This window comes from Ursus arctos, chromosome X, assembly GCF_023065955.2.
Source record: "Ursus arctos isolate Adak ecotype North America chromosome X, UrsArc2.0, whole genome shotgun sequence".
Taxonomy (NCBI): domain Eukaryota; kingdom Metazoa; phylum Chordata; class Mammalia; order Carnivora; family Ursidae; genus Ursus; species Ursus arctos.
In genome coordinates this window covers 1,389,992-1,406,883 of record NC_079873.1, presented here as the reverse complement: position 1 = coordinate 1,406,883, position 16,892 = coordinate 1,389,992, and the positions used below count along the sequence as shown (strand labels likewise).

The 16,892-nt window shown below is 56.6% G+C and overlaps 2 protein-coding genes across 6 annotated transcripts in view; both read left to right on the top strand.

Moving 5' to 3' along the window:
* The first annotated feature begins 5,969 nt into the window (after positions 1 to 5,969).
* The window catches only part of LOC113240784 (dehydrogenase/reductase SDR family member on chromosome X), a 207,313-nt gene continuing 196,390 nt past the window's right edge, over positions 5,970 to 16,892 (top strand). For all 5 annotated transcript variants that reach the window (XM_057308826.1, XM_048213190.2, XM_044391881.3 and 2 more), the window contains exon 1: positions 5,970 to 6,135. In XM_057308826.1, coding sequence (XP_057164809.1) covers positions 6,027 to 6,135 — 109 coding nt within the window. In that variant the 5' untranslated portion in view covers positions 5,970 to 6,026. The remainder of the gene's footprint in view (positions 6,136 to 16,892) is intronic.
* Positions 6,031 to 15,450, top strand: LOC113240783 (E3 SUMO-protein ligase ZBED1). The gene is made up of 2 exons (XM_026478200.4): positions 6,031 to 6,135; positions 12,078 to 15,450. The coding sequence occupies exon 2, from the start codon at positions 12,131 to 12,133 to the stop codon at positions 14,216 to 14,218; it is 2,088 nt and encodes a 695-aa protein (XP_026333985.1). The 5' UTR covers positions 6,031 to 6,135; positions 12,078 to 12,130; the 3' UTR covers positions 14,219 to 15,450.

Here is a 16,892-nt window from a genome sequence, read left to right as displayed (position 1 = left end):
TAGGGACCACAAAAGGCCAAACAAAACCAAAGGCAACCCCAAAGAACAAACCACAAACCAAAAAGCAAAGCAAAACACAAAACTTCTGCAAGGTTCATTGTCTGCAATTTTGTAAGGGGAAGTCCTGCAGAGTAGTCCATCACCACAGCCCTACAAGGTGGAATGCAATTGTGCATCCCTGGTGCAAAGACCCCAGGACCACCCCCATTTCTAGCACCAGTTGCAGCCTCTGGCATCCCCAAGTCCACCCCCAGGTACACAAATTCCCTACATGGACATAGACAACTCTACCAAGCTGCCATGCTCATCCTAATGGTTTATTTGGGTGAAAGGACACAGGGTAAAATCAGCAAAGGGAATAGGTGCATGGGGCAGGGTCCGGGAGGAACCAGGCACAAGCCTCCAGCGGCCCCTCCCAATGTGTTCGTGCACAGCACGTACCTCTCCCAGCCATGACACGTGACAGCACACAGTCATCGCCACCATGCACGGCTGACTACCTGTGCACCTGACCTCCGTCAAGTGGAGACCATGTGCCCCAAAGCCCCCCAACCCTAAATCTCATTGTAGCATGCTCCACCTGGATGTCGCAGGGCTCAGAGTCTCCCTCCCAGAAGCCGAGGGGCCCATGCCAGAGCTGTCTTTGTGCAAAGTGGATTCCTTACTTCACACCTGGGCATGCATAGAACATTGTGGATTTGGACCAGCAAGTTCAAGGACTTGGTATATGCCAAGAACTATTGGAGGTGATATCCTCTTGGGCACCTCTATCCCCAGAAGCACCCTGATTGCCACTAATGTCCTACGGTGCACAGGGGAGGACCCCACCCCCCAGTGACACCCATCCCGGAAAGGTCAGCAGCGAGGGCATGCAGAAAGCCTGCTCCAAGGCCAGCCCCTGCAGCAGAAACAGGTGAGATATTTTCTCTAACGCACCCATGCTTTAGATTGATATCTTGCCCCTACGGTGACTTTTTTCTGGCTTTGTGTTTGGGTCCGCGCTGAAACAAGGAGAACCCAAAATATGCTTGCAAAATAGGCGCTTGGCCCCATGACCCTTGGTCTGAGCAACTCTTGCAGCAAAACCTTGCCCCCAAGCAAGCCCGGAGGAACCAACCGAAAATAAAAATACCGGGCTGCCTCCATGCAATGTTGTGGAAGACTTCCAGACGGTGGTGGCCGCGAATGAACCAAGGCCCTTGCGAGAGCAGGGAATCCCACGTCATGACTCCACAGGCCGCCTGCCCAGAAGGCACCCCAAAACCCACGGCAGACAGCCAACAACCACAGCCCCACGGTGTGACCTCAACGTACTGTCTCCATGTGCAAACCCACGATGTGTACATCTTACTGATTGCCCACTCGCACCCGGGACCCCCAGGAGAGGACACACTACCAGCCACTTGCCTTTCATTCCCTGCTGCTAAGGAACCTTACGTGGTCAACTTACTGCTGATTTATTGTTTCTTAGCTTGCTTTTTTTTTTTTTTTAACATTTATTGAATTTTTAAATACTTTAAAAATGGAGATAAAATCCACATAACATAGAATTCGGAGACAAGAACCGTATTTATGGGTTTGCAACTGTCCCCTGTACCCACTGCTGGGACATTTTCATTCCCCCCCACAAAAAAAAGAGACCTCCCCGTTCCCAATTCCTTCCTTCCTCCAGCCCTGGCACCAGGAATCTGCTTTCTGCCTCCATGCATTTGCTGATTTTGGACACTTCTTACCAATGGGGTGGCACACGGTGTGGCCTTGGGTGTGGACTCCTCTCCCTGAGCATTACAGCCTCAGATATGGGTGAGTCGGATTCCGCCGTACGGATGGACATCCACCGGCTGCCCAGTGATTTTCATAAACACTTCATTCCATCAGACTCAAGCGTCCTTTTTACAGGATTAAGAGTAATGATTTTTTTCTCAATTTTTTAAAAAAAGATTTTATTTATTTCAGAGAGAGAGAGAGCGTGCATAAGTTGGGGAGGCGCAGAGGGAGGGGGAGGAACAGGGAGCCCAACACAGGACTCGATCCCAGCGCCCTGGGACCATGACCTGAGCCGAAGGCAGACGTTTCACCGACAGAGCCCCCCAGGTGCCCCTAATATTAACAATGTAAAAGCAAACCTAGAGACACCCTGGTCACACACAGCAGAGCAAAAAACAAACCCCGACCCCGAAAACCACACCTTAGAATCCACACAATCCTTCTCTCCGATTTCTGTCCTTCTCTTTATGTTTCCCTTCGAGGACTCACCAGCGCATTCTGACTCAGTTGGCCTGGGACGCTTTCCGACAATCTGCATCTTTAACAGGTGCCTCAGATTTTTAATTTAATTTAATTCATTTATGTTTATTTTATTTATTTTGTTTATTTATTTTTTATTTTATTCCATTTCATTTATTTTTTCATTTTATTTCACTTTATTATTTTATTTCATTTTATTTATTTTATTTCATTTTATTTATTTTATTCTATTACGTTTATTTTATTATTTTATTTAATTGTATTTATTTTATTTTATTTCATTTTATTATTAATTTTATTATTTTATTTTATTTTTTGGCATTCTCCAGGACACCAGATTCACCAGGGTCCCCAGACTCGTGGGGAAACGTCCTTATACATCTGAGCTGTGCACAAAGGGCATCTCTGTAGGTTCCGGCGTGGCCTTGACCCTCCGTGAAACCCTGGGTCCCCTCTAACCCTCCAGCGCCTCCCCCGGCCCCACCCTCCCAACCACACTGTGGTGGAAAGGCCAATCTTCTGACCCAATATCACAAGCATCCCATGCTTCCTGGGGGTCTGGAGAAAACCCAGAAGTCCTTGACCGGCCTAACTCCTCAGTCTCCACCCCGTGCTGCTCCCCCCGCTGATAAGGTCCCGTCACCAGCCGACCCTTCTTATCCTGCGGACCAGGCACGGAGCCTGCTTCCCCCTGACCCGGAGGCTTGAGGTCCCTGCCGGCTTGTGGGATTATTCCAACAAGCCTATCAATCCCGCCGCGGGATCCAGGACTACTCCTGCTCTTGGTACTGAAAAGCCTGCGGGTTCACGGTGTCCTCGTTCGCAAGCTCGTGTGGCCTTGTGTGGCACGGGTCGGGGGCCTCTAGGAACTACAGGGTGCTTCTGGCCGATATGGCTGATACCCTATGGGCACCTTTGTCTCTTCCATGACAGACCAATGAACATTAGACCCTGTGTGTTGCAACACTGACGGTTCAAGACTCCCTCCCTCTCTAGACCGCGTGCATTATTCGGTCGTCTTTATTGTATTTTCCCCAACCCCCGATTTTGAAAGAATTAGCACCAAAAGCTTTGTCACGGGCTCTCAGGATGGTCATGAGCCCCTGCAGAGTGCAGGGGGCGCTGGATGGATTTCGTGGCCTTGGGGCAGACACGGGGCAGCTCTCACGCCCTGCTGGGCCTCCCCGCGGTCCTGCCTCCCCTTCTTCTCCGGGGAGGATGTCAGTCGTGGGCTCCATCGTCCTCTTGTGCAGGTCCTCACATCCTCCAAGGGACAGGAATCCCTAAGCCACGGCGGCCTCAGGCCCCCAAAGACATCCAGGCGCCAATCCCCCCAGCCGCCGTGAGCGTGCACCGTCATACAGCACAAGGGACTTTGCAGATGGAATTTCGGAATGCACGTTAAAACAGGCAGGTAATCCTGGATTGACCTGGCGAGACCATTCTAATCCCGTGAGCCCTCAAAAGCAGAGAACCTGGTGGGGCGGGAATCCCAGAGATGCGACAGGAGGGGAAATTGTAGGAATTCCAAAAGCAGGGTGCAGGGGGACACCTGCTAGGAGCAACAAGGAGCCTCTAGGAGGGAAGGCTCGCCCCCTGCCGACAGCCAGCACCCCCAGAAGTGGGGACGTCAGCCCCACAACCGCCAGGACCTTGCTTCTGCTCACGACCTCCTTGAGCTCCCACCTGGGCTCTTCCAGGCCACGCCTGTAGGTGCCCCCCATGAGTGGGGGGACGTCTGGATTTGGACCCTAGGAGACCTTGAGCAGAACTCGAGCGGAGCCCACACTGGGGACTTCTCACCCACAGAGAGCTGAGATCCTACATTTGTATGGTTTTGAGCAGCTGTATTTGGGGTGACTTATTACCAGTGTGATAAAAACCATATGCAACAGGTACCACAAGAGAGTGACTTGGGGGGGGTCCCCTCAAACAATTGCTGGAAGCACCTAGGAAAGTCCGTAGCAATCAGCACCCCCGCCCCAGTGCATGGCTCCAGAAAGCTCCTGGGAATATAGACACTTGGGGGAGATGGAGTGAGAGGAGAGGAGGGGTCTTCAGTGTCTCCCCCAGGCATTGCCTGTCCATCTGTCTTTGTTTTTGGACAAACACTCAGAAGTCCCACCCTCCCTGCTTCCTGCTGGAATCCCAGCTCACACCCTAGATCAGGGGATTCCTACCTGGATCCCTTCAGACCCCACCCAGACCCCGGACCTCCTATCCAGGGACCCCTCCTGGATCTCCAACCCCTGGCCACAGACCCTGCCCTGACCCTGCTCAGACCCTGGACCCCGACCCATGGACCCCTCCTGCACCAGGCACACAGTGGGCCAGAGCTGCCCATCCCACACCCTTTGGGGACAGGGGCGGCAGCTTCTGTGACTGTCCCTGATGTCTTTGCAGGTCCACCTGGCCCAGGAGCGGGGACCCATGCTCCCATCTGGCAGGGGATCCTGGGAAGGTTGTTTGGCCTCAGTTTCTCCGTAGCACAGAGGGTTGCAAAGGCCAGAAGGAGCCTTCCTAACCCAGTTGGGGGTTGCACCAAGTGGGGGGTGGGTCCCCAGTGTCTTAGATCCCCACAGGAAACCAGTCCCCGTGACCTGAGGGACCGGCTACACCCAGTGGGCCAGGCCCTAGGGGACACCCCCTAGAGATGGGCTAGGGTGCCCCCTGCAGTCAGGCCTGGTGGGTTCAGGTTCTAGGGGAGTGAGTGGGGGGGGGGGATCCCGGTCCTGGTGGAGAGGTCAGGGTTCAAGAGAAGTGTGGGATCCTGTGTGTTCAATTTTGGCAGGGGTTGGTGGTCTCTGCTGATGTGGGTGCAAGGGATGCGAATCTGGAATCCACCAGCTGTTACAACTGAGGGGGATAAGAGTGGGGGTCTTGGGCCCTGGCAGGTATTGAGGTCCTTGTGGAGCCAGCTTTAGGAGTCCCGTGGGAGAGTTCTGGGTAGGGGTCTGGGGGAGAGATCTCAGTGGAAGTCCAATGATCCCAGCAGGGGTCTGCACAGGGTCAGGGGTGGGGTGCAGTGCAGCGGGGTCCAGGGTCTGGGCGGATCCAGGGCTGGGGTCTTGAGTGGGTCCTGGGCTGGGGTGGGGGATCCTGGTGGGGGTCCCTACTCTAGGGTCCCTGTTTGGTTCCTAGTGCAGACTGAGGTCGGTAGGGGTCGGGGAGGGCTCCCAGGTCAGGGTTGGGGTCCAGGGTCCAGGGTCCAGGGTCCAGGGGAGGGGTCAATGGGCAGGGGTCCGGGGTCTGGGCGGGGATGGGGAGGGTCCTGGGGTGGGTGTCCGGGGTCAGGTCGGTCGGGGTGGGAGCGGGGTCCCCGGGTGGGTTCCGGGGTCTTGGCGGGGCAGACAGGGCTTCATGGGAAGGGTCCGGGGTCTGGACGAGGTCGGGGAGGGGTCCCCGGGCGGGGTCCGGGTTCCGGAAGGGGTTCCGGGGTCTGGGCGGGGTCGCGGAGGGGTCCCCGGACCGGGTCCCGCGGTCGGGGCGGAGTTCCGGGGATCTGGGCGGGGTCGGGGAGGGGTCCCGGGGCGGGGTCCGGGGTCTGGGCGGGGTCGGGGAGGGGTCCTCGTGCAGGGTCCGGGGGGTCGGGGCGGGGTTCCCGGGGTCTGGGCGGGGTCGGGGAGGGGTCCCGGGGCGGGGTCCTGGTTCCGGGCCCGGGGCGGGCTGGCGGCGGACGCGGAGGGCGGGCCGCGCGGGCGCGTTTCCGCCGGCCGGTGTCGCGCCGGGTCCCGGGGGCGGGCGGCGGCGGGCGGCGCGGAAGCGGCGGCCGGGCAGCCATGTCGCCTTTGTCTGCGGCGCGGGCGGCCCTGCGGGTCTACGCGGCGGGCGCGGCGGTGGTCCTGGCGCAGCTGCTGCGGCGCTGCTGCAGGGGCTTCGCGGAACCAGGTCAGCAGGGCGCGGACGCGCGGACGGGGAGCTGGGGGCGGGCGGGGGCGGCGGCGACACGGGGCCGGAGGCGCGCTCCTCGCTCGGCGGGACCCGGGGCGGGGGGCGCGGGCGGGCTGGCGGCGGGGGAGGCGCGCGGCGGGGGTTGGGGAGGCCGAGCGCGCCCCGGGTGCCCCTCGTGCGCGCGCGCCCCGGCTGCTCGCTCGCGCCTGCCTCGGGGCCGGGGTCTCCCGGAAACCCGCGACCCCCGCCTGCCGGGTCACGGCCGGGCCCGCGCGCGCCCCGAGCCCCCCGCGCCCCGCGACCTCGTGCGGCTGTACGTGCCGGCGGGGGTCGCGCGACAGCGCGCGCGGCCGGGAGCGCGGCGGGGACGCCCCGGAGGCCCCCCCCAGCCCGGGGTTAGGCAGCAGCGGCCTTCCCGGAAGGCCTGGCCGCGGGGCCCAGCGCGGCCGGGGCACTGGGGAGCCGGGCCGGTGCTAGCGGGAGAGCGCTGTCTGCCGGGGAGGCCCACTCCGGCCGCCTGCCCGGAACACCGCCGCGCACTCCCCAGGCCGCGGGGTCATGACCCGCTCGGGCTCTGGTAAAGCCCCGCGGGACCGCCAGCGTGCCCGTGTGCATGTGCGCCCTGGCTCTGCGTAGACACATGCTCCGGGGCTGCAAAGCCAGAATCCGGGAGGCCTCTCTGTGTGCACGGCCGCGCAGGGAATACAAGAACCCGCGTCTGTGAGCGCAGAAATGGAAGTTTATTTTTAGGTGACCAAGAACTATTTTCCGAAACAAAGTGTTCACTGGGAACTGGGGTGGGGTGCTACGTTGTAGCCGAGCTCGTTCCTGTCCGGGCCTAAGAGGAGCCCCGTACTCTCAGCTCTACTTCTGCAATTGGGGAGGGCGCCAGGAAGGTCGGCCAGCTTCTGCAAACCGTCCTGAGTGAGCCACACAGACCGTCACACCTTGCCAAAATACACTTGACCCTTGAACGGCACTGGTTTGAAATGCCCACTTATATGGCTCTTTTCTTTATTGTTTTTTGTTTTTGTGGGTTTTTTTTTGTTTTTTTGGGGATACACACTGCAGGATCCCCTAAGTGCATTTTTTTTTCTCCCTTAGGATTTTCTTAATCACTTTTCCTTCTCTCCAGCTGCCTTCGTTGTAAGACTACAGCACCCAGAGCTGACAATACACAAAATAACATGCGAATGCAGCGTGTATGCCCTGGGTCAGGTTTCCCGACAACAGTGGGCTTCTCCTGGTTCCGTGTTGGGGGCTGTTAGAAGTTAGAAAAGGATTTTCCAGTGTGTGCCAACGCCCACGTGGTTCCAGCGTCAACGGTACTTTTGAATTCCTCTGTCTTTGCACTAATGGGTGGCCACACTTGGAAAACTTCAGCTCTAAGTAGGAAGAAGATATTTTTCAGGGACCCCACTTTCCCAAACGTCCATCCAGGGAAATGAATCCTTGTTTTACTTGTCTAATAACACTGGAATTCGGTTGTTTTTTTTTTAAACATATTTATACACATTAGAAATGAATGCACGGTGAGTGAGAAGCAGGAAGCATTTGGGGGCTTGGGGACTGGGAAGTCCACACGTGTCTTTCTGGAAGGTCAGCTTGTACACCGAGGAACGATGAAAAACCACATGAAACTGGGTGTAACCGTCACTTCCACGCACCCCTGCGATTTCGCTCTGAGACGGGTCTCGTCGCCTGCCTAGGAGCTCCGTGCTGGGAGCTCCCTGGCAAGACGGGGTCAGTCTGGGAATGGAGTTTAGCTTTGGAGGTGGTGTCCCTGCACGGGCACACCGACACGGGTGTTTGCAAAACTTGTTTGTGGTGTGTCGACAGGGACGGCTCGCTGTGTTCTATTTGTTGCTTTGAAACAAGCAACAAAAAAAAAATTGTGGAAATACAAAGTGCTCGTGAAGTCACGTGCCAGCCAGAGGAATCCTTCTGTGTGTGCCAAAAGAGGGTCCTTATGTATAAGGGTCAGCTTTTACTTGCTGGCCGTCCACAAGCCCCAGCCAGTCCATCCTGTTAGAAAAGATTGTAGATGCCGGTGGGAGCAGGTCCCCACCACGGGTCTGCTGGCGGCCCATGTCCCCAAGCTTTGCCTTTTAAAGCTTTTCCGATCTGCTTCTCACTGCCCTGGGTGTGTTGGGCGAGAGCCATTGAACTTTGCCCTGGGCGTCCAGCTAAACAGTCACAAAGACCCAGTTTCCATTTCCGGTTGGAAGTAACTCAGACTTTTTTTTTTTTCTGAGCACATTGACAAGGACGATGGTCTTGCACTTTCTAGAAAGGGGAATGTGTGTGGCACGTATGATGTCTGCTGTCACTTACATTGTGGGAAGAAAGGAAGAGAGTGCAGCTGTCCTGAATGGTAAGGTGTCTTAATTTCTTAACATGTCTCCAAAAGCAAGATCATTGCACACTCAGGATTGATGGTCGTGCCTTTTTGGAGATGGTCTGATTTCCGGGTTCTCTGTCTTCTGAAGACTGTCTCCCGTTGGCCCCACGATGAGGTGTGTCTGTTCATCGTATCTTAAAATACACAACTTCATTACTGCATTTCGTAGCCGCATGTCACCCCAGCACTTGAGCTCTGGCCTCAAAGCTGCTCCAGATTGGCCCGTTGTGTAGACACGTGGTCACGTGGGCAGAATCAACAAAGGGTTATCTGTTGGAAATCAAACGTCTTGGTGCACGAGTGCATTTTGAAGAGCATACAATGTCTACTTGATGGGATTTTTCGAGCGCAGTTATGATATTGTATAGAATTTTCCTTAAAAATTCCGTTGGGGGACACCTGGGTGGCTCAGTCGGTGAAGCGTCTGCCTTCGGCTCAGGATCGGGCTCCTTGGTCGGCGGGGAGCCTGCTTCTCCCTCTGCCTCTGCCTGCTGCTCCCCCTGCTTGTGCCCTCTCTCTCCGTCGAATAAATACGTAAAATCTTTAAAAAAAATTTCCGTTGGAAGTAGGCAGGCTTCCTGATACGGAAAGTGGACTCATTTGTACGTGTTGAACCTGTGGAGGCCATACCCACCGCAAACTATGTCAGCCAGCCCACTTACCGAGCTATTTTGGGAGGGCTCCTAGTTTCCAGACTGCAGGGTGTGAAAACACCTATCCAGAGAAAGTGAGTTCTTGTTTTTGTGCACAAACGTGGACAGGGACGGTGGCTCTGGGGTGGTGAAACCGGGGTATTCGAACTTCATAATGTAGAGTCCCTTTCTTCTCCAAAAAAAAGGAGGACCCCCAAAGGGCATTGGTTTGGGTGAGTTTTGCCTGCTAGGAATTAAACCAGAAATTTAAAACATACTTACGATCATATTTAAAATAACAAAGACAAGTCAGTTGCCCCTAACTACGAGTAATATGGGTTTTTCAGACACGGAATAACTCCACTCTCCAAGACACAGAGTAGGCTAGTGAGCGCTGTGGCCCCCTGGTCTGCGTTTGCTGGCTTCTTGAGCTCCGGCCCGCGGGGAAGGCGGCAGGCTCTCCGTCCTGCTGTTTCCTCCTCCCCTGGGACTCACTGTTGGGGTGGCAGCATAGGAAGAAACCAGCCGCTCTCACCGCAAAAGTCAGGACCTCTCCGGACCCCTGGGAGGGGCTTGGGGACAATCCCCCAGAGGTGCTTGGACCGCCTGCAAGGATGAGCCCAGAAAGTCTGCCTTGAAGAAACCTTTACCGGTGACCATGACCAATGCCATTTTGGGATGAGTGATGCAGAGTGTGGCGGAGGGCGGCCCTGCACCCAGGTTGAGGAAACCCAAGGAGAAGGCTGGTGGTGCCTCCATAAGAAACCGCTTGGTTGGGGATTCCTTGTTCCTTATTGCAACACTTAGCTCGGGGTCTCGTGGCCTCGTTCTGCTAAATTAATGATGATGATTATAACGTGACAATAATCCGTAGGAAGGACCTGATACACTGAATTGTGCTGCTGGGGTAGATTGTACCAGCTCATAGTCCAGAGCCAGGGTGTGGCGCTGTGGGTTCCTTCGTGGTTCCTTGATGGACGTTTGCATGTCCAGGTGGCCGATCCTGACCTTTGCTCTTTTTGCAAGTCGTGGCTGTGTTGGATCCCCTCCACCTGTCCTGGAGTCTCTGGGCCTCGTCTCTTAGCTCCCTACCTAGAGTTGGTCACAACAACAACATCCTCCTTCCAGCCCAGGTACCAAAATGCCCCATTAATCAGGCCTATTGTGACGTCTTTCTGGAAGGTCTGACGCAGGCCAGCATCGCGGGGTGTGGCTATCTGTGAGGATGTGGGGGGCATTTCGGGCTTGATGTTGACACTCAATATCTTTTAAGCTTTTACCCTTGTCCTGAGACTGCCCTGGGTTAGCCTTACCCTAGTACTACTGGCTTAAAAGGTAAAAAATGCATCCTTTCCCAGCTCTGGACACCAGAGTCTGAGATCCAGGCGGGGCAGGGCTACTGAGATCCAGGTGGGGCAGGACCACTGAGATCCAGGTGGGGCAGGGCCATGATCCCTCCTGAGACTCCAGGAGAGGGTCCTTCCTGCTTTTTTCAGCTTCTGGGGGCTCCTGGCTTGTGGCCGCATCCTTCCCATGACCTCGTGATCCTTCACTTAATTGTATCTGGGTCCTATGTCAAAGATGGTTCCATTCACAGGTTCCGGGAGTACCTTAATTCTGGTGGGGGCACTCTGCGAACCCCTGTAAACATTGAGATTTCGCTCTGAACATGTTCCCAATACTCGGAAAATGCCTGGTTGGTGCAGTTTGTAATGTAACCCCCTGAGCCCTGTACAGGGGGTTGAAAATTTGCAGACTTAACAGACACCTTTGAACAGAACCCAGCTGCCATTCTGGGGCGTCCCTGCCCTGATTGGCGGATCCAAGGGACCAGACACAGGGGCATCAGGGACAACGGGAGCCCTGGGGGCTGGCTCCTAGGTGGTCAAAGCCTCTCCTCCGAGAGCCCGATGATGCTGGAACCCATGCAGAGCAAATGTGTATCTGTGCGTACAGGTATGACTGCCCACGGTGGGCACATTTTGAGAAGCTGCAGGGATCAAGATGTCCATTACCGCCCCACTAAGGTGACCGATGACGGATGTGCCAAAGAGAAAAGGATCGCATGCCACGTTCCAAAAGGCGTCATTTTAAACCGTAAAATTTGGAGAGAAAAAAAAGTTGCCATGCCTCTTAGCCAACTTAAAAGATTGCTTTGTCCAAATTAAAATCCCGTTTTTGCTTCTTGGATACCCATGACGAAACCTCGGGTGCTGTGGGAAGGACGTGCCTCACATTCTTGCTGACAAGGAGGCTTGAGGAGGTGGTAGTGGTGGGTCCTCCTGGGCTGGCGGATGCGCTGGGGGACGTAGGCTTCTGCACGCCGCCAGCAGTTTCGTTCCCCCCCCCCCCGAAGTGACCCCGCCCGACTGGTGCCAGGTTGGTGGACGGCCTGCCTAGCACAGGAAACCGTAAACAGCGGACACGAGCCAAGTGCTCTAAGGACAGAGAAACTCAAAGATAAGCATGTTTTCAGAGGCATGGAGTCGCTGCCCATGTTTTCAGACGTGTGGAGTCACTGCCCACGTAGGAGCGCAGAGGCGCACGTTTTCAGACGTGCACGTTTTCAGACGCGCGGAGGCATGCGCGTAGGAACGCAGATGCGCACATTTTCAGAGGCGTGGAGTCCTTGCGCCCATAGGAGCGCAGATGCGCCTGTTCTCAGACGCGTGGAGTCGCTGCGCATAGGAGTGACCAGCAGGGAAGAGGCGCTCATCTGTCAGAGCGCACGCACCCTCTGCTTTGCAAAAGCCACCCGCACCCGGAAAGGCAGCCCCATCGGGTCCCTCTGCCCCGTGGCTTGGAGACAGAGCTGCTTCCGCATGTGGCGTGCGCTCTGTCCTCCACAGGGCACCCCCCTGTGCCTGGGCCCCTTCTCACGCTGTGTTTGTCTTGCTGCTTCTCAGCAGGTGCGCAGGAATGAGTGGAGGCCCCACAGGCGGGCCGCGGCGCAGAAGCCATGGAGACGAAAGGCCTGGACCCGTCCCAGACAGACCTCAAGTTAGTGGCCCACCCGCGCGCCAAGAGCAAAGTGTGGAAGTACTTTGGCTTCGACACCAACGCCGAGGGATGCATCCTACAGTGGAAGAAAATCTACTGTCGCATCTGCATGGCCCAGATCGCCTACTCCGGCAACACCTCCAACCTCTCCTACCACCTGGAGAAGAATCACCCGGACGAGTTCTGTGAGTTCGTCAAGAGCAACACCGAGCAGATGCGTGAGGCCTTCGCCACCGCCTTCTCCAAGCTGAAGCCCGAGGCCTCGCAGCTGACCCCGCCGGACACGCTGGCCACCAAGGCCGGCCACGGCCACGAGAGCAAGCGGCAGCAGGAGCTCACTGCCGCCGTCATCGGCCTCATCTGCGAGGGCCTGTACCCCGCGTCCATCGTGGACGAGCCCACGTTCAAGGTGTTGCTGAAGACGGCGGACCCCAGGTATGAGCTGCCCAGCAGGAAGTTCTTCTGCAGCAAGGCCATCCCTGAGAAGTACGGCGCCGTCCGCGAGGCCGTCCTCAAGGAGCTCAGCGACGCGTCCTGGTGCGGCATCTCCACGGACATGTGGAGGAGCGAGAACCAGAACCGAGCCTATGTCACGCTGGCTGCCCACTTCCTGGGCGGCGGGGCGCCCGGCTGCCTGTCCGTGGGCTCCCGTTGCCTGAAGACCTTTGAGGTCCCCGAGGACAACACGGCCGAGTCCATCACCAGGGTCCTGTACGAGGCCTTCATCGAGTGGGGCATCAGTGCCAAGGTGTTCGGGGCCACCACGGACTGCGGCAAGGACATCGTGAAGGCGTGCTCCCTGCTGGACATCTCGGTGCAGATGCCGTGTCTGGGACACACGTTCAACGCGGGCATCCAGCAGGCCCTGCAGCTCCCCAAGCTGGCCGGTCTGCTGGCCCGCTGCCGCAAGCTGGTGGAGTATTTCCAGCAGTCCACGGTGGCCATGTACATGCTCTATGAAAAGCAGAAGCAACAGAACATGGCTCACTGTATGCTGGTCAGCAACCGCGTGTCCTGGTGGGGCAGCACGCTGGCCATGCTCCAGCGCCTCAAGGAGCAACAGTTTGTCATTGCCGGGGTGCTGGTGGAAGACAGCAACAACCACCACCTGATGCTGGAGGCCGCCGAGTGGGCCACCATCGAGGGGCTGGTGGAGCTGCTGCAGCCCTTCAAACAGGTGGCCGAAATGCTGTCCGCCTCCAAGTACCCCACCATCAGCATGGTCAAGCCCCTCCTACACATGCTGCTTAACACCACACTCAACATCAAGGAAACCGACTGCAAGGAGCTCAGCATGGCCAAGGAGGTCATCGCCAAGGAGCTGTCCAAGACCTACCAGGAGGCACCGGAGATTGATATGTTCCTGAACGTGGCCACCTTCCTGGACCCGCGCTACAAGCGCCTGCCCTTCCTATCTGCCTTCGAGAGGCAGCAGGTGGAGAACAGGGTGGTGGAGGAGGCCAAGGGTCTGCTGGACAAGGTCAAGGACGGTGGCGGCTACCGGGCGGCCGAGGACAAGATGTACGCGCTGCCCGAGGAGCCCCCGGTGAAGAAGCTGGTGCTGGCCTCCACGCCGCCGCCCACCAGCGTCATCAACAGCATGCTGGCCGAGATCTTCTGCCAGACGGGGGGCGTGGAGGACCAGGAGGAGTGGCACGCGCAGGTGGTGGAAGAGCTCAGCAACTTCAAGTCGCAGAAGGTGCTGGGCCTCAACGAGGACCCCCTCAAGTGGTGGTCCGACCGCCTGGCGCTCTTCCCCGTGCTGCCCAAGGTGCTGCAGAAATATTGGTGCGTGGCGGCTACGCGCGTCTTCCCCGAGCGGCTCTTCGGCTCCTCCGCCAACGTGGTGAGCGCCAAGAGGAACCGGCTGGCCCCGGCGCACGTGGACGAGCAGATCTTCCTGTACGAGAACGCGCGCAGTGGCGCGGAGGCCGAGCCCGAGGACGAGGACGAGGGCGAATGGGGCCTGGACCATGAGCAGGTGTTCCCCCTGGGGGACGCCGTGCACGCCGGCTTCTTTGGGATCAGGGACAGTGGCTTCGTGTAGGTGCCGGCGGGGTGGGGTCACTGTGGCACTGGCCCTTGCGGGTAAATGCTCGCTGTAAATACCCACCGTGCGTGCGTGCGCGGGTGGCCGTGCCGGTAGCAGCAGACGCACAGGAGGGAAACGGGGATGCCGCGCCTTTCCTCTACCAGCGTACTTGTGTCCCAGCGAAGGGGCAGAAATCGAGGGGGAAAGTTCTAAAAGTCCCGTTGTGCACCTGCGGGCCGTTGATTGCAAATAATAAAGTCCTCGAGCAGCCCAGCCAGGACGGAGGGTGGAGGGACGGTTGGAGGGAGGGAGCCCCCTTTGCCTCCCAGATAATTAATTCCACCCCCAAGGCCGTCCTATTCTCCGTGGGAGGCTTCGCGATAAACCCCAAAAAACATCCAGACTCCCGCGTCCTTCTCGGCCCACATGCCTTCCAAAGGCCTTCCCGGACCTGTTACAGCACGTGAGCTCATGTTTACTTCCCAGGGGATATGCACATCTTGCCTTTGGCACGGCGGGGACACCCTTCTGCAGCCTCTGCGGCCCGTGTCGAACACACACGGGCTTTAGGTCTGGTGCAAAGCATCAAAAGGGAGCATAGGGCACGGGCCATGTGGACAACACAGGAAACGAGGCGTCCGACGCTCTGTGTCTTCTGCCTTTTGTCCGCTGGCTGCAATTTGCTCTGTAAGCCTGGTCCCGGTGACGCTGCGGCGCTGGGGTCCTGAGCGTGTGCGCGTGAGTGCATGTCCCATGCTTGAAAGTGGCCCTTTCCCCAGGACGACAACAAGGCCCCCCGCCCTTGGGAGCCCCGCTTTTCAAAATTACCGGGGACCCCAATGTGCTGAGGGTGATTTCGACTTCTCCACGGGGCCATGGACACTTGTGTTTTGTCTTTTCAATGCCGCACCGCAGGGGTCCGGTAATTTTTTAAAAATGGACCACGAGACACTTTGGCCTGGATTTTGGGGTTGCTCTGGTGTTTGCATAAACCCGAGCTGCTAGCGACGTTCTGCGTGGCCAAGCACCTCTGGGAGCATCACGGACATTTAAGGAGGCGGGTGTGTCCGTGTCCTTGGGTGGTGACCCCAGTGGTGTCGACCAGGGCTGAGACTTGTATCTTGAAGCGACCGACTGGGTTTGAGCCTTCCTCATGGGATGTGCTTTGTTTTGTTTTGTTTTTTCTTATTTAACGCTTTCGAATTTGACTCTTGTTCAATAAACCCACGAAGGAGATGAGCTCCTAATTTATTTGTCTGATGTTTGTTCATTGAAACAGAAGCCCTCCAAGCAGGAGGGAGGCTTTTGGTGCTTTCTTGGAAGACGTTTCTGGGCCACAAAGAACAGAGTCCACGGTGGTGCTTTGTTCTGGGGTCCTTGCAAATGACAAAAGGGTCTCATCCATTCTGGATACTTGTGCGTCCCAAAATGTATGTGAATAAAGCCACCACTTGGTGACGGGCCGTCTGGCGGCGTGCCGTTTGCCTTTTCCTTCATGTGAGTAAAGCTGCCACTTGGTGACGGGCTGTTTGGTGGCAGGCCTTTTGCATTTTCCTTCATGTGAGTAAAGCTGCCACTTGGTGATGTGCTGCCGGGAGCAGGCCTTTTGCATTTTCCTTCACTGGCTTGAGCCCAGGCCTTTCTCAGTGATGAGCGTGGACCTTTCATTCGTACGGTCGGCTGGCTGTTCCCCATCCTGCCCTTCCTCCTCTTAACAAAACAAGGCACCACACAGACAAATGGACACGGTATGGTGGTCAGTGCCATCCCCAGCCTTCTCTTCCTGCAGGGAATCCGTCACCTTGTGGCTCGGTGGGGGCTGAGTAAATATTTCGATTTCACACACAGACATGTGAGGTTGAGGTGGGGCCGCTTTTCCACCATGATAACTGATCTGGCTGAGGTCAGGCAGTCCCCGGGGAGCACGTCCTTGGCCGTGTCCGGTGGGCACCGTCTGTGCCCGTCCTTGAGCACGGCTGCTGCACACACAGCCCCCGGCTCACAGGTGTTCTCCTGTCTGGGTCCCCACACGTGTGCGTCTGTGTGGGATTTATGCTCACGTCTTACTCTAAAGCCTTAAGTCTGAGCTGGGTTTTTGCTGGTGTTGTTTGGGGAGTTAATCCGGGAGGCCTTCCTGGAGTAGGTTTTTGGGCATCGTAGAGGCTCAATCCTGCTCATCGCCGTTCTGTGTGGCTCTTAGGAGCCGAGGCAGATCCGACTCCCGTTGTCCCTGAAACGGGAGGTATTTGTGGCTTCGTGGAATATATGTATATGTGTGTGTATATATATATATATATATATATATATATATATATAACCTCTTCATATGTATATTCTGTGTAGGCTCCTTGCCTATTGATTATCTATGTTTCTATGTGTTACCTATCTACCATGTACCTATTCTTTGTCAATCCATCCATCCATCCACCCACCCCTTCTACCACCCATCCATCCATCCATCCATCCATCCATCCATCCACTCATCCATCCATCCATCCATCCATCCATCCATCCATCCACTCATCCATCCATCCACTTATTCATCCATCTAAATATCCATCCATTTATCCATCCATTCATCCACTCATCCATCCACTCATCCATCCACTCATCCATCCATCCATCCATCCATCCATCCATCCATCCACTCATCCATCCATCCATCCATCCATCCATCCATCCATCCATC